The sequence below is a fragment of the Ooceraea biroi genome, chromosome 13, assembly GCF_003672135.1.
Source record: "Ooceraea biroi isolate clonal line C1 chromosome 13, Obir_v5.4, whole genome shotgun sequence".
In the NCBI taxonomy this organism is placed as follows: Eukaryota; Metazoa; Arthropoda; class Insecta; order Hymenoptera; family Formicidae; genus Ooceraea; species Ooceraea biroi.
In genome coordinates this window covers 9,037,677-9,060,047 of record NC_039518.1, presented here as the reverse complement: position 1 = coordinate 9,060,047, position 22,371 = coordinate 9,037,677, and the positions used below count along the sequence as shown (strand labels likewise).

The 22,371-nt window shown below is 41.0% G+C and overlaps 1 protein-coding gene and 1 long non-coding RNA gene across 2 annotated transcripts; one reads left to right on the top strand and one right to left on the bottom strand.

Moving 5' to 3' along the window:
* Positions 1-212: 212 nt before the first annotated feature.
* Positions 213-10,809, bottom strand: LOC105287037 (alpha-catulin). The gene is made up of 6 exons (XM_026974625.1): positions 10,288-10,809; positions 9,679-9,838; positions 9,479-9,597; positions 8,972-9,301; positions 1,601-1,807; positions 213-1,036 (listed from the first exon to the last, which is right to left on the bottom strand). The coding sequence occupies exons 1-6, from the start codon at positions 10,567-10,569 to the stop codon at positions 623-625; spliced, it is 1,512 nt and encodes a 503-aa protein (XP_026830426.1). The 5' UTR covers positions 10,570-10,809; the 3' UTR covers positions 213-622.
* Positions 1,714-3,756, top strand: LOC105287036. The gene is made up of 2 exons (XR_895383.2): positions 1,714-3,116; positions 3,239-3,756. It is a non-coding gene; the product is annotated as an uncharacterized LOC105287036 (long non-coding RNA).
* Positions 10,810-22,371: the final 11,562 nt, after the last annotated feature.

Here is a 22,371-nt window from a genome sequence, read left to right as displayed (position 1 = left end):
AACGCGTATAACTTCTGATAGAAGCATTTTTCAAACAAATGTTTCAGATAAAATTTACTCGTTTTTTCCCGTAGAATCCAAATATGCAACATTTTATAGGCGGCTCCATTTAAGAAAACAAAGTTGACCTTCACATGACCTTGACAACACTCTTCAAGGTCATACTGATGTTGCTATGTAATGCGCTACTTGAAATCCTACAACTTTTGTCTGAAACATTTCTTTCTAAAATGCATAGTTTATGAAATATTCGACCGTTTCCAGACTTTTGTTACACCCTGTATGTTATCCAGTAATAAGCCGCGAAGTTACAGGCCAAAAGGCAGCGAATCGTATCGTCATAATTTCGATGGGAAATCTGTTTAGTTACATTCAGAAATTAAATGCATTCATCACTATCTTCATCGCGATTACGATGATATCAAGCGGTTTCGCAATGCGATGGGAAGCGGGGAGGTACAAAGTAAACCAAAAGGAAGCTTGAAACGAAACCAAGGGTCGAACCTGGGTGCGAAGGTACGCGTAGCGTTCTCGACGCGCGTGCGTGCGTGCGCGTGAAACGTTTTCACGACGGTGTCACGTGCCACGTGCTACGGCACGACGGCATTGCACAGGGCTGCTACTATCTGGGTAGCGTCGCGTGTCTTAAATGCTGCAGCTGTGCGTGGTGCAACTGCAGCTGTAGGAGCTGCAGATTCTGCAGGCAGTACGGCGGCTGTTGCTGCTGCTGCTGTGTTCCGGGCACCGGTGTGAACGGTAGGGCGGACGGATGCATGAAGGGAACGGAGTTTCGGGTCGCGGGACTCGCGGACGGATTTGGCAGGGTGCCGTAGGAGAACGGGGTGAAAGTTAGGCTCAGGCTCGGCGGTGGTTTCAGGATACTGTGAAATTGCGCGGGCGTGAGCGGATGGGGCTGCACGTAGGGACTCGTGGAGGGCAACAGTTGCGGGCTAATCGGGTACAAACGATCCTCTTCGGCCTGGCCGGGCACCGTCGTCGGGCTGAGCTCCACGTGTTGAGGCATCACGAGATTGTGCTAGGCGACGAATAAACGGAAGCAAGTAGATGTACACTCGACTGTGTTAAGCGACAACGCGGCATCCTCGACTCCGCGGATCCGTGCGAATATTCAGAAATGCGGATACGTTTCCGTGATTTGCTTATTATTTTGTAAATTGAGATTCACAAGATCCGTACAGATGAGAGCTTCGCGCAACGTTTGACGCTGCCGATGCACGCAAACGTGATACTCGCACAGAATTGATAGAGAGAATTCCATAGAGTCTTTCAATTCGCGTCGACATAATGTGTAACATAATTTTGTTACATGTAACAACATTGTAATCTCTCCGTTATCGTTACATGGTTTCCGGAACGGCCAAAGTTACCTGTAAATACGGAATTCGTCGCATCCGCTGGTATTTTGCGAAAAATGCAACATTAAATCGCCAATCGCGTTGACCATAAGTGAATGAAAGCACTTTCGTGTCGCTCGAATTCGTCCAACACAGGCAACTTCAGACGTAAAGATAATATACGCAGACACGTGTGTCCCCATAAGCCAAATCGATCGAGGATATCGAGCATTCCTGTGGCTCACCTTTGTGGCGCAGTCGAAGCACGTTGTGACCACCTTCGAGATCACATTCATGAGATTTTTTGTTTCTTGTATTACGTTGTCGACTTTCGTGAAAGTGGCGGCCTTGCCGACGGTGGGGTTCTTCACGGTGAATTGCAGTTGCTGCACGTAAGTCGGCACTCGATCCAGATTCTCCAGGAGTTCTTTCTTGTGCGGTCCACTTGGTACCTGCGCCCATGTAACATCGTATACAAACTTATGTCTTGGTTCGTCTCGCAAGGCAAATTCATTCACGCTTGATTCTCAACGGTCCGAAAGTAGCAAGGTGAATAAGTCAGTGGCCTATATAGGTAATCGATTGTTCATTGAACGAAATTATATCAATGAGCTACATAATGTTACTATTGTGGCAATATTACTTTAATTTATTATTTAAGTATTCGATTCGAAAAGTGCATAAGCAAATATTCTAATCGGTTTTACTCGTTGTCGATATTACGTCCAAGAATTCTTATTTTTTTATATTAATTTCTACATTGCATTTCGAGGAATAAGCAACATAAATTTATGAGAGCAATTTAAAGCATTTGTCATATATTTGCACTTATGTTGCTGCCGTTACAAAAAAACGATGTATATAACAGGGACGAATAAATGATCGTTGAAAATTTCTGGATACATTTGCCTTGCGAAGTCATATTGTTCATATTTAGCGCATTTCTTCGAGATTCTGTAAAGCAATGCCTGATTCTATTGTTTACTCTTTATTGTATAACTAGCAAGTAGTACTTCAAGTACTACGTATCATAATACGAAATTTGCATCTAAAAAGTTAACAGAAAGATCGTCTATCTGTCCTAGTAGAACGCAATGCAAGACTTTCAACTGTAACTGAACGTAAAAACTTGCTTGAGATAGATATCAGAGTGACTGTGTGAAGTGACAGCGAAATAGTACAGACCTTGTTGTTCTTGCCAGCTTCTCGCTCTGCGACAATAGATTCTGCTTTATGGGGCACATTTTATTAATGTCCGCAGCCGTTTTTGCTACCGCAAACTTTTTAGATACCCATGTTTATTGCATACTGCGTAATGCGCTTTTTTAACGTGTATGTGGGATTATGACGAGATATTTCTAGCAAATGTAATACGTATCGTATTTATAACGTGCATTACGGAACAAGTTAATTATGCATGTATCACATTTTTCGACGAGCGTCGTTTAACGGAACGCGATGCTGGAAGCTGGCAAAAACTTTGAGACATAATACTCATGCCCCAGATAAGTGGAAGGAGAGGGACCACAATGCACATAGACGTCGTCCATAGACGGAAGCATTCCCGTAGCATCTAAAACACACCTTACTAATCGTACACAAAAAAGTCGTAAATGTATGTACACAAAATAGATTTGCTAACGAAATCATGGACGTTCATTATGACAGTTCAGATGACGTGATGCGTGGATCACATTGGATTGCCGGAACAGTCGACTCAATCATGTATCGAGAATCACGTTTCGTAAAATGTACACTAAGGTGCATTAATTCGCGTGGTAGCGAATATATATATATATTATTATATATAGTAATATTAACAAATATTAATATAAATATTTGCTACCACGCGAATCAATGCACCTTAGTGTACATACAGCTAGGAGAAGATTGCACGTTCGACTTTACTCCATGATGTTACTCGATGTTATTCGCATTTGAACGTGATTCTCGCGCGAATACATGAAATTATTAATTAAATCCGTTTGGGATGAATTATATAATGACCCTTTTTTAATCGATAACTGTGGTCAACATTTTATTTCGTCTTCGATCGTTGAATCCGTGTCTCTTTAGGCTTTTAGACGTTTCTTGAGACAAAACTCGATGTCATTCGTAATGATCAGTTAGAGAGTCTACGTGCGTGATGTTGCATAGCAAGATATAGGTACGTAGACAGAGACGATATGTACAAATATGATGGCAACACTCAGCAACGGTGGAACAGAGCTGCCGCAGAGATAGAGAGAGAAAGAGAGAGAAAGAGAGAAACATATATGTACGGCAATGAGAATGATCTTGATAAGGCGAATAAGTGTGATGTCTATTAGTCCAAAAGGGTCTAAAGTAAAGAGAGAAAAAGTTACCTGGATGGAGGCATTCAAGAGCGAGGGTCAAAAAAGGGTTGTATAATACAGAATATATTACAAGGTTAGCGTTTTGTCGTTTCTCTTAAGAAGAGTATAGAGAGATCAAAGTGGTTTCCAGGTGACTATATAATATATATTCGGCCTAGCTAGGAGGGAGGTCGAAAGAGGCAGCAAACGTATTAACTTGAACATGTCTAATGCTAATAACGCACGTCGAAGCTGTACCTCTAGTCTGTAATGCAAGCGGCATGAAAAGGCAAGATTGAGGCTTTCACTTTTAGCTTCGTTTTTCTTGCGTATCTTATAATTTTCTGTTTGCTGAAGAGATTGCATTACCGATTTTACTCGTGTGCCTTTCAAACGGATTCATTTCCAACGCTTTTCCATTACAGTATCGCATTTCACCATCAATATAAACCATGTGCAAATGCTTACATATTTTTTCCACGACAAAATTTTCGTTATTAGAGGTCTCAAAGTAGCAATCGATTGTCGACTGGCATCTTCAAAATACGTTTGGCAATGGTAATATTAATTTCACACTTGAACCCTTGATTCCTGACGTAGAGTAAAATTTCGACACGAACTCGATGCAGCTTCGACGGTGCGACTTACGAAGAAACGAAACTCAGTAGCGCAATGTATAAGTAAAAAGATTCCCAATATAGCGAGAGGATCAAGAAACTCGGAATCAAGTCCAATATAGAGTCCGTATAATAAACAATGGTAAAAAGAATGATCATAGAAGTAAGAGGGTGATGTGTATATACATATACAGGGTGTCCCGGGTTTTAACCGACAAACTGCGGGAGCATATTCTACTAGTGGAAATAAGAACAAATTCTTATATCGAGTTTGCTTAGAAATGCTTTATTACAAAGTTATAAACCAATATTGAAAAGAAATATGAGACAAGTAACAACGGATTTTTTCACAAAAATAAAAATTATCTACGCAATGATTTAGTGACGCATTTCAAAATGTTGTCCTTGCACGTCGATACAAGCTAGACATCGACGTAGTACAGAATTTGTTACGGTACGACATTCCTGAAAATTTTGTTGCATCTCAGTAACTGAATTAGTAATTCGTTGCTTTAAATCTATCTGGTACTCTCCTGTTAGGAAATCTACGTTGATACTCTCGTACGGCAGCTCGTGCATTTTCGTCACAGAATCCGTACACGAAATGAATATCGGTGTATTCTTCATTTGAAAACACTCTTGGCATTCTGATAGTAATTGCTAGTTCACACGACGATTGAAATCTAACGGCTACTGTTGCGAAAGTAACAATCATACTGAATCGTTTCAACATAGTGAACATGAATACATGTGAATACACATGACATAAACATCTTCGACCTTGCAAATTCTACACTATGTTCCGTTGTTACTTATCTCATATTTCTTTTCAATATTGGTTCATAACTTTGTAATAAAGCATTTCTAAGCAAACTCGATATAAGAATTTTTTCTTATTTCCACTAGTAGTAATTCGTTGCTTTAAATCTTCAAGCGAGATTACTTCTGTACTGTAAACTTTATTTTTTAAAGTTGCCCATAAATAAAAATCAAGAGGCGTTAAATCGGGCTATCTTGGAGGCCAGAAAACCGGTCCTCCTCGACCAATCCACCTATGAGCACAATGTTCGTCTAACCAGTTTCTAACTTGTCTAGCGTAGTGCGATGGACAACCGTCTAACTGTATCCAGCTGTTTTGGCGAAACTGCAGTGGCACATTTTCCATCAAAATTGGTAGATCGTTTGATAGGAATCTTCGAAAAGATTCTCCGTTCAATCGGTCAGGTAAAAAGAACGGACCAATAAGCCGGTCATGAAGCATACCCATCCAAACATTACATCGAAATTCGTGTTGAAAGTTTCTTCGTCTGGTAGTACGTGGATTATTATGAGCCCATACATGGCTATTATGAGAACTGAATATGCCTCGTCTTGTAAAGGTCGCTTCATCTGTCCATAGTATCATTGATGAGGAAAGATTGTCCCTTTCTACTGCATTCACATACCAGTTACAAAATTCGACTCGTTTCTGATAATCGATTGGAAGTCATTCTTGTACAGGTGTGTAATGATATGCGAATCTGTCATCAGCACGCAATGTTCTCCAAATAGTGTTTCGTGATATCTGCAGTTGAGCCGAAGCACGTCGAACACTTTGTGTAGGAGTATTATCAAAAAGATTTAAGATTCTTTCCGAGCGTCGTCGGTCTTAGAGCTGAACGAACATCATCATGTTCATTCATAGGTCGAAATGAACCCAAATTACGTAATTGCAAATGGGTATTACTAAACACAGAACTATCTGGTACTCTCCTGTTAGGAAATCTACGTTGACACTCTCGTACGGCAGCTCGTGCATTTCCGTCACAGAATCCGTACACGAAATGAATATCAGTGTATTCCTCATTTGAAAATACTTTTGGCATTCTGATAGTAATTGCTAGTTGACACGACGATTGAAATCTAACGGCTACTGTTGCGAAAGTAACAATCATACTGAATCGTTTCAACATAGTGAACATGAATACATGTGAACATCTTCGACCTTGCAAATTCTACACTATGTTCCGTTGTTACTTATCTCATATTTCTTTTCAATATTGGTTCATAACTTTGTAATAAAGCATTTCTAAGCAAACTCGATATAAGAATTTTTTCTTATTTCCACTAGTAGTAATTCGTTGCTTTAAATCTTCAAGCGAGATTACTTCTGTACTGTAAACTTTATTTTTTAAAGTTGCCCATAAATAAAAATCAAGAGGCGTTAAATCGGGCTATCTTGGAGGCCAGAAAACCGGTCCTCCTCGACCAATCCACCTATGAGCGTAATGTTCGTCTAACCAGTTTCTAACTTGTCTAGCGTAGTGCGATGGACAACCGTCTAACTGTATCCAGCTGTTTTGGCGAAACTGCAGTGGCACATTTTCCATCAAAATTGGTAGATCGTTTGATAGGAATCTTCGAAAAGATTCTCCGTTCAATCGGTCAGGTAAAAAGAACGGACCAATAAGCCGGTCATGAAGCATACCCATCCAAACATTACATCGAAATTCGTGTTGAAAGTTTCTTCGTCTGGTAGTACGTGGATTATTATGAGCCCATACATGGCTATTATGAGAACTGAATATGCCTCGTCTTGTAAAGGTCGCTTCATCTGTCCATAGTATCATTGATGAGGAAAGATTGTCCCTTTCTACTGCATTCACATACCAATTACAAAATTCGACTCGTTTCTGATAATCGATTGGAAGTCATTCTTGTACAGGTGTGTAATGATATGCGAATCTGTCATCAGCACGCAATGTTCTCCAAATAGTGTTTCGTGATATCTGCAGTTGAGCCGAAGCACGTCGAACACTTTGTGTAGGAGTATTATCAAAAAGATTTAAGATTCTTTCCGAGCGTCGTCGGTCTTAGAGCTGAACGAACATCATCATGTTCATTCATAGGTCGAAATGAACCCAAATTACGTAATTGCAAATGGGTATTACTAAACACAGAACTATCTGGTACTCTCCTGTTAGGAAATCTACGTTGACACTCTCGTACGGCAGCTCGTGCATTTCCGTCACAGAATCCGTACACGAAATGAATATCAGTGTATTCCTCATTTGAAAATACTTTTGGCATTCTGATAGTAATTGCTAGTTGACACGACGATTGAAATCTAACGGCTACTGTTGCGAAAGTAACAATCATACTGAATCGTTTCAACATAGTGAACATGAATACATGTGAACATCTTCGACCTTGCAAATTCTACACTATGTTCCGTTGTTACTTATCTCATATTTCTTTTCAATATTGGTTCATAACTTTGTAATGAAGCATTTCTAAGCAAACTCGATATAAGAATTTTTTCTTATTTCCACTAGTAGTAATTCGTTGCTTTAAATCTTCAAGCGAGATTACTTCTGTACTGTAAACTTTATTTTTTAAAGTTGCCCATAAATAAAAATCAAGAGGCGTTAAATCGGGCTATCTTGGAGGCCAGAAAACCGGTCCTCCTCGACCAATCCACCTATGAGCGTAATGTTCGTCTAACCAGTTTCTAACTTGTCTAGCGTAGTGCGATGGACAACCGTCTAACTGTATCCAGCTGTTTTGGCGAAACTGCAGTGGCACATTTTCCATCAAAATTGGTAAATCGTTTGATAGGAATCTTCGAAAAGATTCTCCGTTCAATCGGTCAGGTAAAAAGAACGGACCAATAAGCCGGTCATGAAGCATACCCATCCAAACATTACATCGAAATTCGTGTTGAAAGTTTCTTCGTCTGGTAGTATGTGGATTATTATGAGCCCATACATGGCTATTATGAGAATTGAATATGCCTCGTCTTGTAAAGGTCGCTTCATCTGTCCATAATATCATTGATGAGAAAAGATTGTCCCTTTCTACTGCATTCACATACCAGTTACAAAATTCGACTCGTTTCTGATAATCGATTGGAAGTCATTCTTGTACAGGTGTGTAATGATATGCGAATCTGTCATCAGCACGCAATGTTCTCCAAATAGTGTTTCGTGATATCTGCAGTTGAGCCGAAGCACGTCGAACACTTTGTGTAGGAGTATTATCAAAAAGATTTCAGATTCTTTCCGAGCGTCGTCGGTCTTAGAGCTGAACGAACATCATCATGTTCATTCATAGGTCGAAATGAACCCAAATTACGTAATTGCAAATGGGTATTACTAAACACAGAACTATCTGGTACTCTCCTGTTAGGAAATCTACGTTGACACTCTCGTACGGCAGCTCGTGCATTTCCGTCACAGAATCCGTACACGAAATGAATATCAGTGTATTCCTCATTTGAAAACACTTTTGGCATTCTGATAGTAATTGCTAGTTGACACGACGATTGAAATCTAACGGCTACTGTTGCGAAAGTAACAATCATACTGAATCGTTTCAACATAGTGAACATGAATACATGTGAACATCTTCGACCTTGCAAATTCTACACTATGTTCCGTTGTTACTTATCTCATATTTCTTTTCAATATTGGTTCATAACTTTGTAATGAAGCATTTCTAAGGAAACTCGATATAAGAATTTGTTCTTATTTCCACTAGTAGAATATGCTCCCGCAGTTTGTCGGTTAAAACCCGGGACACCCTGTATATACATATATATAGTATATCAACATCAGTCCAATTAAAGAAATGTGTGTCATCTCTCTTTCGATCTACGTCGGCACGTCAGCCGGCCGGCACGTACCTGGTAACTGAATTGTCTCACAACCTTGTACAATCTGTTCGCCTCCTCGGCAAAATACTCAGCTTGGGTGAACAGATCCTGGGTGGTCTTCAGGGCGCCCTCGCCGCGTGTGAACTGGTACATCGAGAACGCCATCGAGGACATGTTCTTTGCCCGCTTCACGATGTCGTTGTTCTCCTCCAGCGCGCTCCCGCTTTCCTGCCACTTTTCCGTTTCGGCGTCCATCTCTGACGTGATCAGCTTCATCTCGAGGCCAGCCTTGGCAATCTTCGCCTGTTCCTCGCTGTCCAGTCGCACCGGTTTCAGCGGCTTACTCGTCGTGCCGTGTTTCTGAAACGAGTCGTATCAATGATCATTCGATGTGCTTTGAGGATTCAAATCATGGAATCCGGGTTTGATCATCAAAACCATACGCGCTAATACTGTCGAGTGAATGACTTGAATATCTACGCGTCTCTGATTAGACGTTTATGTAACTGGCAATTGGCCACTTCTGCAATTACGTACCCCTGGCCGCGGCAGAGACATGTAAACTTGCTTCTCCGGCCGACTCTGGCTGAGTTCCAGAACATCTTTTGCCACCGTCGTCACGTCGGTCATCAGCCACTGCCACATATCGGCAAATACTACGGAATAAAAATCGAATTAACGTGAGAGATAAATCATGATAAGTTCTAGCGCGATGTTAGAGCGTCTGGCTAGTTTACCTTCGAGATTTTCCTTGGCTATTTTGCTGGTGGGATGCCTAGCTAGCGTGTGCGCGGCTGTTACGACCTGGGGACCGTATATTCTCAGATTGATCTCCGTGAACTTCGCCGACACTTGCAGCGACTCCGAAAGCGCAACGTGTCTCAGAAGTTTGCATACCTGTGGATGGATAAATACTCGATGAAGCATTATAAAATGATTACAAAATAACACAGGCATAGTCATCCCATAACGCCGCGCGTTGCGAGCAGCGAGCCAATTCCATTACGCGAAATTAAATTCGGGTGACTAAAGTTAGACGCGGAATCGATCCAATTAGCCGCTGTTACTGATCACAATCTACGACGAATGATGAACGGCACGATCGCCGGCGTGGTATGCCTAGTAAATCAATACTCGTGTTTCGCAGCCAGCCGAGAATTAAGGTTAAACTCAAAGGCCGGAAGCGGGGAAAACCGAGTGACTTGCTTGTGAAAATAATTCCGTGGCGATTCCGTGATGCTTCTCGGAAACGGCGAAGACCTCCCGTGGTCGTTCGCTCGCGGAGCACGTGGCGGATCTGGAGCGCGAACAAGCGGACGCGCGCGGCCGTACACCTGGGCGCTTACTTCGAGAATGTGCTCGATGTACTCGTGAAACTTGTCGCTGCTCTCCTGCAGACGATCGATGTCATTGGCCAGCGCGAGATTCCTGATCGTTGACACGAGTTCCTGGCCGGCTTTTGTCACTTGGCCAAGATCGCCCGCTTGTTCCATTGTCGTCGCGCTGAGCTGCTGGCGTAGGTCCTTGGTCGCCCGCAATACACCCAACACCGCCTGCTCCATTTCCGAGCTGGGCGAACCCTTGCCACCCTCGTAATTCTGATGAAACACGACGTCTATAAGTTTCATACCTTATCACTGTTTTTCAACTCGTTAGGAGAATGTACTTTCACTCTCGATCGAGCTACTCGAACCGTTCGATTGCATTCGATGAACTCGGTGCGAACTAATTTTGTCACTAGTGATCCGATCAAGTCGTAGTTTTCGAAATTACATTGTAACTCTGCGAATTTCGGGCAATCAATAGTAAGAACGTTAATGCATTTTCGAATAGTATTAGGAGTGTGATTTAGTTTTAAGGGTTTTGTAACAGATGGCTGTAGTGTCAGTTTGTTCCAATAACTGTTGTTTCTTACAGTCTTGACATTATCCATCACATTTAGTAGCATTATAGCAATAACAGTCGTGTTTATATCATCGTAAAAATGCAACTTCCGAAACAGCATTTCGACATGCGTTGCTTTTGTTTTTTAATCAAAAGAAAACTGCGGCTGACGGTTATAGAATTCTTGTCGAAACTTATGGTGATTCTGCCCCATCAATTAAGGACAAAGAACGCTCGGGACAACCAAGAAAGCTTGAAAATGCAGATTTGCAAGCATTGTTGGACGAAAATCCAACACGATCCACTTCAGAACTTGCCAGAGCATTAAATGTTGATCGTACAACAGTTACCAAACATTTACATGAAATGGGAAAAATTCAGAAAGAAGGGAAATGGGTTCGACATCAATTATCGGAAAGTGCCATTTGAACATTTGCATTTCGTTGATCGCCAGGCAAAAAAGAAGAGTCTTTTTTGTCTCGGATTGTTACTGGGGATGAAAAGTGGATCTATTTTGATAATCCGAAACGCGGAAAATCATGGGTGGATCCAGGCGAACCGTCAACATCCACTCCGAGACGCAATATTCACGGTTGAAAAGTAATGCTCTGTATTTGGTGGGATAGTGTACCATGAGCTGTTAAATCCGCACGAGACTGTCACGGCTGATGGTTATCGACACCGATTGTACAAGTTGAAGGAAGCATTGAACCAAAAACGACCACCAATTGCGAGTAAACGACGGAAAGTGATTCTTCTTCGTGACAACGCTCGACCTGACGTTGCGTCATCAGTGAAACAAACACTATTAGAGCTCGAATGGCAAGTCTTACCGCACCCCGCGTATTCTCCATGCGATTATTATTTGTTCCGGTCGATGCAACACGCTTTAGAGGATACACACTTTGATAATTTGGAAGAAGTGCGAAAATTCGTCGACGAATGGATCAACTGAAAAGAAGAGTCATTTTATCGTGGTGGAATCCATCTCTTGCCAGAGCATTAAATGTTGATCGTACAACAGTTGCCAAACATTTACATGAAATGGGAAAAATGCAGAAAGAAGGGAAATGGGTTCGACATCAATTATCGGAAAGTGCCATTTGAACATTTGCATTTCGTTGATCGCCAGGCAAAAAAGAAGAGTCTTTTGTCTCGGATTGTTACTGGGGATGAAAAGTGGATCTATTTTGATAATCCGAAACGCGGAAAATCATGGGTGGATCCAGGCGAACCATCAACATCCACTCCGAGACGCAATATTCACGGTTCAAAAGTAATGCTCTGTATTTGGTGGGATAGTGTACCATGAGCTGTTAAATCCGCACGAGACTGTCACGGCTGATGGTTATCGACACCGATTGTACAAGTTGAAGGAAGCATTGGACCAAAACGACCACCAATTGCGAGTAAACGACGGAAAGTGATTCTTCTTCGTGACAACGCTCGACCTGACGTTGCGTCATCAGTGAAACAAACACTATTAGAGCTCGAATGGCAAGTCTTACCGCACCCCGCGTATTCTCCATGCGATTATTATTTGTTCCGGTGGATGCAAGACGCTTTAGAGGATACACACTTTGATAATTTGGAAGAAGTGCGAAAATTCGTCGACGAATGGATCAACTGAAAAGAAGAGTCATTTTATCGTGGTGGAATCCATCTCTTGCCAGAGCATTAAATGTTGATCGTACAACAGTTGCCAAACATTTACATGAAATGGGAAAAATGCAGAAAGAAGGGAAATGGGTTCGACATCAATTATCGGAAAGTGCCATTTGAACATTTGCATTTCGTTGATCGCCAGGCAAAAAAGAAGAGTCTTTTTTGTCTCGGATTGTTACTGGGGATGAAAAGTGGATCTATTTTGATAATCCGAAACGCGGAAAATCATGGGTGGATCATCAACATCCACTCCGAGACGCAATATTCACGGTTGAAAAGTAATGCTCTGTATTTGGTGGGATAGTGTACCATGAGCTGTTAAATCCGCACGAGACTGTCACGGCTGATGGTTATCGACACCGATTGTACAAGTTGAAGGAAGCATTGGACGAAAAACGACCACCAATTGCGAGTAAACGACGGAAAGTGATTCTTCTTCGTGACAACGCTCGACCTGACGTTGCGTCATCAGTGAAACAAACACTATTAGAGCTCGAATGGCAAGTCTTACCGCACCCCGCGTATTCTCCATGCGATTATTATTTGTTCCGGTGGATGCAAGACGCTTTAGAGGATACACACTTTGATAATTTGGAAGAAGTGCGAAAATTCGTCGACGAATGGATCAACTGAAAAGAAGAGTCATTTTATCGTGGTGGAATCCATCTCTTGCCAGAGCATTAAATGTTGATCGTACAACAGTTGCCAAACATTTACATGAAATGGGAAAAATGCAGAAAGAAGGGAAATGGGTTCGACATCAATTATCGGAAAGTGCCATTTGAACATTTGCATTTCGTTGATCGCCAGGCAAAAAAGAAGAGTCTTTTGTCTCGGATTGTTACTGGGGATGAAAAGTGGATCTATTTTGATAATCCGAAACGCGGAAAATCATGGGTGGATCATCAACATCCACTCCGAGACGCAATATTCACGGTTGAAAAGTAATGCTCTGTATTTGGTGGGATAGTGTACCATGAGCTGTTAAATCCGCACGAGACTGTCACGGCTGATGGTTATCGACACCGATTGTACAAGTTGAAGGAAGCATTGGACCAAAAACGACCACCAATTGCGAGTAAACGACGGAAAGTGATTCTTCTTCGTGACAACGCTCGACCTGACGTTGCGTTATCAGTGAAACAAACACTATTAGAGCTCGAATGGCAAGTCTTACCGCACCCCGCGTATTCTCCATGCGATTATTATTTGTTCCGGTCGATGCAACACGCTTTAGAGGATACACACTTTCATAATTTCGAACAAGTGCGAAAATTCGTCGACGAATGGGTCAACTGAAAAGAAGAGTCATTTTATCGTGGTGGAATCCATCTCTTGCCAGAGCATTAAATGTTGATCGTACAACAGTTACCAAACATTTACATGAAATGGGAAAAATTCAGAAAGAAGGGAAATGGGTTCGACATCAATTATCGGAAAGTGCATCATTGAACATTTGCATTTCGTTGATCGCCAGGCAAAAAAGAAGAGTCTTTTGTCTCGGATTGTTACTGGGGATGAAAAGTGGATCTATTTTGATAATCCGAAACGCAGAAAATCATGGGTGGATCCGGGCGAACCATCAACATCCACTCCGAGACGCAATATTCACGGTTCAAAAGTAATGCTCTGTATTTGGTGGGATAGTGTACTATGAGCTGTTAAATCCTCATGAGACTGTCACGGCTGATCGTTATCGACACCAATTGTACAAGTTGAAGCAAGCATTGGACCAAAAACGACCACCAATTGCGAGTAAACGACGGAAAGTGATTCTTCTTCGTGACAACGCTCGACCTCACGTTGCGTTATCAGTGAAACAAGCACTACTAGAGCTTGAATGGGAAGTCTTACCGCACCCGCGTATTCTCCATGCGATTATTATTTGTTCCGGTCGATGCAACACGCTTTAGAGGATACACACTTTCATAATTTGGAAGAAGCGCGAAAATTCGTCGACGAATGGATCAACTGAAAAGAAGAGTCATTTCATCGTGGTGGAATCCATCTCTTGCCAGAGCATTAAATGTTGATCGTACAACAGTTACCAAACATTTACATGAAATGGGAAAAATTCAGAAAGAAGGGAAATGGGTTCGACATCAATTATCAGAAAGTGCGATTGCGACCGTTGAACATTTGCATTTCGTTGATCGCCAGGCAAAAAAGAAGAGTCTTTTGTCTCGGATTGTTACTGGGGATGAAAAGTGGATCTATTTTGATAATCCGAAACGCAGAAAATCATGGGTGGATCCGGGCGAACCATCAACATCCACTCCGAGACGCAATATTCACGGTTCAAAAGTAATGCTCTGTATTTGGTGGGATAGTGTACTATGAGCTGTTAAATCCTCATGAGACTGTCACGGCTGATCGTTATCGACACCAATTGTACAAGTTGAAGCAAGCATTGGACCAAAAACGACCACCAATTGCGAGTAAACGACGGAAAGTGATTCTTCTTCGTGACAACGCTCGACCTCACGTTGCGTTATCAGTGAAACAAGCACTACTAGAGCTTGAATGGGAAGTCTTACCGCACCCGCGTATTCTCCATGCGATTATTATTTGTTCCGGTCGATGCAACACGCTTTAGAGGATACACACTTTCATAATTTGGAAGAAGCGCGAAAATTCGTCGACGAATGGATCAACTGAAAAGAAGAGTCATTTCATCGTGGTGGAATCCATCTCTTGCCAGAGCATTAAATGTTGATCGTACAACAGTTACCAAACATTTACATGAAATGGGAAAAATTCAGAAAGAAGGGAAATGGGTTCGACATCAATTACCGGAAAGTGCCATTGCGAACCGGTTGAACATTTGCATTTCGTTGATCGCCAGGCAAAAAAGAAGAGTCTTTTGTCTCGGATTGTTACTGGGGATGAAAAGTGGATCTATTTTGATAATCCGAAACGCAGAAAATCAGGGTGGATCCGGCGAACCATCAACATCCACTCCGAGACGCAATATTCACGGTTGAAAAGTAATGCTCTGTATTTGGTGGGATAGTGTACTATGAGCTGTTAAATCCGCACGAGACTGTCACGGCTGATCGTTATCGACACCAATTATACAAGTCGAAGCAAGCATTGGACCAAAAACGACCACCAATTGCGAGTAAACGGCGGAAAGTGATTCTTCTTCGTGACAACGCTCGACCTCACGTTGCGTTATCAGTGAAACAAACACTATTAGGGCTTGAATGGGAAGTCTACCGCACCCCGCGTATTCTCCATGCGATTATTATTTGTTCCGGTCGATGCAACACGCTTTAGAGGATACACACTTTCATAATTTGGAAGAAGTGCGAAAATTCGTCGACGAATGGATCGACTCAAAAGAAGAGTCATTTTATCGTGGTGGAATCCATCTCTTGCCAGAGCATTAAATGTTGATCGTACAACAGTTACCAAACATTTACATGAAATGGGAAAAATTCAGAAAGAAGGGAAATGGGTTCGACATCAATTATCAGAAAGTGCGATTGCGAACCGGTTGAACATTTGCATTTCGTTGATCGCCAGGCAAAAAAAGAAGAGTCTTTTGTCTCGGATTGTTACTGGGGATGAAAAGTGGATCTATTTTGATAATCCGAAACGCAGAAAATCATGGGTGGATCCAGGCGAACCATCAACATCCACTCCGAGACGCAATATTCACGGTTCAAAAGTAATGCTCTGTATTTGGTGGGATAGTGTACTATGAGCTGTTAAATCCGCACGAGACTGTTACGGCTGATCGTTATCGACACCAATTATACAAGTCGAAGCAAGCATTGGACCAAAAACGACCACCAATTGCGAGTAAACGGCGGAAAGTGATTCTTCTTCGTGACAACGCTCGACCTCACGTTGCGTTATCAGTGAAACAAACACTACTAGAGCTTGAATGGGAAGTCTTACCGCACCCGCGTATTCTCCATGCGATTATTATTTGTTCCGGTCGATGCAACGCGCTTTAGAGGATACACACTTTCATAATTTCGAAGAAGCGCGAAAATTCGTCGACGAATGGATCGACTCAAAAGAAGAGTCATTTTATCGTGGTGGAATCCATCTCTTGCCAGAGCATTAAATGTTGATCGTACAACAGTTACCAAACATTTACATGAAACGGGAAAAATTCAGAAAGAAGGGAAATGGGTTCGACATCAATTACCGGAAAGTGCGATTGCGAACCGGTTGAACATTTGCATTTCGTTGATCGCCAGGCAAAAAAAGAAGAGTCTTTTGTCTCGGATTGTTACTGGGGATGAAAAGTGGATCTGTTTTGATAATCCGAAACGCAGAAAATCATGGGTGGATCCGGGCGAACCATCAACATCCACTCCGAGACGCAATATTCACGGTTCAAAAGTAATGCTCTGTATTTGGTGGGATAGTGTACTATGAGCTGTTAAATCCGCACGAGACTGTTACGGCTGATCGTTATCGACACCAATTATACAAGTCGAAGCAAGCATTGGACCAAAAACGACCACCAATTGCGAGTAAACGGCGGAAAGTGATTCTTCTTCGTGACAACGCTCGACCTCACGTTGCGTTATCAGTGAAACAAACACTACTAGAGCTTGAATGGGAAGTCTTACCGCACCCGCGTATTCTCCATGCGATTATTATTTGTTCCGGTCGATGCAACGCGCTTTAGAGGATACACACTTTCATAATTTCGAAGAAGCGCGAAAATTCGTCGACGAATGGATCGACTCAAAAGAAGAGTCATTTTATCGTGGTGGAATCCATCTCTTGCCAGAGCATTAAATGTTGATCGTACAACAGTTACCAAACATTTACATGAAACGGGAAAAATTCAGAAAGAAGGGAAATGGGTTCGACATCAATTACCGGAAAGTGCGATTGCGAACCGGTTGAACATTTGCATTTCGTTGATCGCCAGGCAAAAAAAGAAGAGTCTTTTGTCTCGGATTGTTACTGGGGATGAAAAGTGGATCTGTTTTGATAATCCGAAACGCAGAAAATCATGGGTGGATCCGGGCGAACCATCAACATCCACTCCGAGACGCAATATTCACGGTTCAAAAGTAATGCTCTGTATTTGGTGGGATAGTGTACTATGAGCTGTTAAATCCGCACGAGACTGTTACGGCTGATCGTTATCGACACCAATTATACAAGTCGAAGCAAGCATTGGACCAAAAACGACCACCAATTGCGAGTAAACGGCGGAAAGTGATTCTTCTTCGTGACAACGCTCGACCTCACGTTGCGTTATCAGTGAAACAAACACTACTAGAGCTTGAATGGGAAGTCTTACCGCACCCGCGTATTCTCCATGCGATTATTATTTGTTCCGGTCGATGCAACGCGCTTTAGAGGATACACACTTTCATAATTTCGAAGAAGCGCGAAAATTCGTCGACGAATGGATCGACTCAAAAGAAGAGTCATTTTATCGTGGTGGAATCCATCTCTTGCCAGAGCATTAAATGTTGATCGTACAACAGTTACCAAACATTTACATGAAACGGGAAAAATTCAGAAAGAAGGGAAATGGGTTCGACATCAATTACCGGAAAGTGCCATTGCGAACCGGTTGAACATTTGCATTTCGTTGATCGCCAGGCAAAAAAAGAAGAGTCTTTTGTCTCGGATTGTTACTGGGGATGAAAAGTGGATCTATTTTGATAATCCGAAACGCAGAAAATCATGGGTGGATCCAGGCAAACCATCAACATCCACTCCGAGACGCTATATTCACGGTTGAAAAGTAATGCTCTGTATTTGGTGGGATAGTGTACTATGAGCTGTTAAATCCTCATGAGACTGTCACGGCTGATCGTTATCGACACCAATTATACAAGTCGAAGCAAGCATTGGACCAAAAACGACCACCAATTGCGAGTAAACGGCGGAAAGTGATTCTTCTTCGTGACAACGCTCGACCTCACGTTGCGTTATCAGTGAAACAAACACTATTAGAGTTTGAATGGGAAGTCTACCGCACCCCTCGTATTCTCCATGCGATTATTATTTGTTCCGGTCGATGCAACGCGCTTTAGAGGATACACACTTTTATAATTGCGAAGCGCGAAAATTCGTCGACGAATGGATCGACTCAAAAGAAGAGTCATTTTATCATGGTGGAATCCATCTGTTGCCAGAAAGATGGGAAAAAGTTATAGAAAACGAAGGAAAATATTTTGATTAAGGTATTCATTCATTATCATATTTAAATACATGCGTTTTTGAGCAAAAAAAACCCTCAAAACTAAATCACACCCCTAATAGGATGAATTTAATTACTTTGAATTGTATTGCACCTACATTCTCATGAATTCATGATATGATATGAAGTAATAGTGGGCGGTTCATGGTCTGTTACATTGGAAGTTATTCGTTCGGATTGGCTATTATTAAAAATCCTCTCACATTCTTACATCCATCCCATACTTGCATGCATGGGATGGGGTGCGATGCACCTGCGAGAAAGTCCCTTTCTTTCATCTATTATGATATTTACCTTTCATTCCATCCCTGAAGATAAATATTTTCGGTAACAACACAATATACAACATTAATTTTTTATAATTTTATATACAGATAAATTTGTATTTTAATTTTAATTTTACGCATTAATACATTTGGATAATATTTTATCTTGGCTGATACTTCTGTACATGTAGCAGAAGATTGCCTAAAATACAATATATCGCATAAAATATTTTTTATGTAGTGCAAATTGTTTTAATTCTACGCAAGAGTGCGAAGTTTCGTTCAAAAACATCAATATATAAGAGATCGACATGTGAGACTCTCGAAATTGTAAATCGCGAACGCACTGCGTGTCTGTACCGATACCGGGATGAACGAACTTGCGTGACCGATGATAACGAGTGCGATTTTGTCGTCGCGCCGCTTGTGATTGTACCGTATCTGTTTCAAAATACTCCGCAAAAATATGAACATGTAATTGAATAAAATAACAATTTGCGCCGGGATTTTTTTCTTAATTCGTTGTTAATACTGATTGATCATGTTATATTTTTTCTAATTATCTCGTCTAAATTATTCTTTTTAAATGTATACTTTATACTTTATAATTGAACAATTAATTATTTTTTTAGCTGTGCCAGATTGCGAGGCGTATGTACAGCAATAGGCGTATAAGCCAGACGGTATCATCATCCGCAGATGAGCAGGAAAGCGACAGCGATTCTGATGACGAGAAAGAAAGAGTAACGAGCGTTCAGTTATTTATTCAATTTTCGGTTGAATCTGTCTTCCTCGGAAATGTTCATGTTGTCACTGAAAATACTAAACATATTGGGTTATTCGGAAAGTAATTTTGTTTTTCACAAAGAGATGTCGTTAGTCGCGTTCCTCGATACTTAACCTTACTCTAAGCGGCAAATTCGTTTTATATTTTGACAACTGACATTTCAGACGTCATTTAGTATCTTATTGTGTTGCGATCTGTCAAGTAATTTCTTTTGGCATCACATCAAACATGGAAAATCAAAGTGAGCATTTTCGAAATATTTTGCTTTTTTACTACCGAAAGGGTAAAAATGCAGTGCAAGCGAGAAAAAAATTGTGTGCCGTGTACGGAGAAGATGTTTGAGTGAACGTCAGTGTCAGAATTGGTTTTCGAAATTTCATCAAGCAGAAGCGACCGGAATTGGCGAATAGGAAAGGTGTCGTATTCCATCACGACAATGCCAGACCACACGCAAGTTTGGTCACTCGCCAGAAGCTTTTACAGCTTGGATGGGATGTGCTACCACACCCACCATACTCTCCTGGTCTGGCACCATCCGATTACCATTTGTTCCGGTCTCTACAAAATTCTTCGAACAATGTAAACTTCGATTCAAATGAAGGCGTCAAAAATCACTTGCTTCAATTTTTTGTCAATAAGGAGAAGGACTTCTATGAGCGTGGAATCTTAAAGTTGCCAGAAAGATGGCGAAAGGTAGTGGAACAAAATGGCCAATACATCACTGAATAAAATTTATTCTAAATATGAAAAAAACCGCCCTTCATTTTTCCTTGAGAAAACGAAATAACTTTCCGAACAACCCAATAGTATCTTATTGTGTTGCGATCTGTCAAGTAATTTTTGTTTGGCATCACATCAAACATGGAAAATCAAAGTGAGCATTTTCGAAATATTTTGCTTTTTTACTACCGAAAGGGTAAAAATGCAGTGCAAGCGAGAAAAAAATTGTGTGCCGTGTACGGAGAAGATGTATTGAGTGAACGTCAGTGTCAGAATTGGTTTTCGAAATTTCGTACTGGAAATTTCGATTTGAAAGATGCACCACGTTCAGGTCGGCCAATTAAAGCTGATGACGAGAAAATAAAGGCTCTGGTGGATGCAAACCGTCGCATAACAACACGCGAAATTGCTGAAAAGTTAAATTTATCGAATTCGACCGTTTACGATCACTTGAAACGCCTTGGATTCGTTTCAAAGCTCGATATTTGGGTTCCACACAATTCAAAAGGAAATTGACTTGATTCGACGCATTACCATCTGCGATTCATTGTTGAAACGTGAAGAAAATGAACCATTTTTGAAGCGAATCATAACTGGAGATGAAAAATGGATTGTTTACAACAATGTTAAGCGAAAACGATCATGGTCCAGGCAAGATGAACCTGCTCAATCGACATCCAAGGCAGATATTCATCAAAAGAAGATGATGCTTTCTGTATGGTGGGATTGGAAGGGAATCGTATTTTTCGAGCTACTACCAAGCAACCAGACGATTGATTCGAAAGTGTATTGTCGTCAGCTGGATGAATTGGATGCTGCCATGAAGCAGAAGCGACCGGAATTGGCGAATAGGAAAGGTGTCGTATTCCATCACGACAATGCCAGACCACACGCAAGTTTGGTCACTCGCCAGAAGCTTTTACAGCTTGGATGGGATGTGCTACCACACCCACCATACTCTCCTGACCCTGGCACCATCCGATTACCATTTGTTCCGGTTTCTACAAAATTCTTTGAACAATGTAAACTTCGATTCAAATGAAGGCGTCAAAAATCACTTGCTTCAATTTTTTGTCAATAAGGAGGACTTCTCTGAGCGTGGAATCTTAAAGTTGCCAGAAAGATGACGAAAGGTAGTGGAACAAAATGGCCAATACATCACTGAATAAAATTTTTTCGAAATATGAAAAAACCGCCTTTCATTTTTCCTTGAAAAAACGAAATAACTTTCCGAACAACCCAATAGTAGATATTAATTAAATTAATGTAGTATAATTTACAATACAATACTGATTATTTTCTGTAATATTGCATATAATTTCAAATATTAATAAGATTGATTGTGGTGGATTAATATCTTCAAAATTCAAGCAAAATTATTATGGACACTCATGTGATCGAGCCTACTTAATTCAATTCATTATGAACCCAACAAATCGAAAATTTGGCACAGGATTATCTAATAAGATCGCATTATTAATATTCTGATTGTCGGATGTCAATTTCAATAAACGAAAATGTCAATTACAATAAAGTTACTACAACATATTAAACCTATTATCTTGTTCCTTCAGGGTCAATCACCGTTCTGGAGGAGGAAAATGAGAACGTTGCACAACCATTTGGACGTGAACAAGGATGGAGTAATCAGCTACGAGGATTTTATGCTATTGGGAAACCGTTTTTCTGAATTAGGTCATTTGTCTTCGGAAGCCACTAAAGATTTCAGGAAAGTTTTAAATGTAAGTATTGTATAATAACTTTGTCACTACGCAAAAAAAGAATTCTATATCTAAATCTATATTGCTACATATTTTTACATCGCATGCAAATAATTTTCTGAATTCCATTTGTTGATAATAATTTATTGTTAATAAATGAAAATTTCAACTTGATAATAGTAATTTTTAAAATTTTA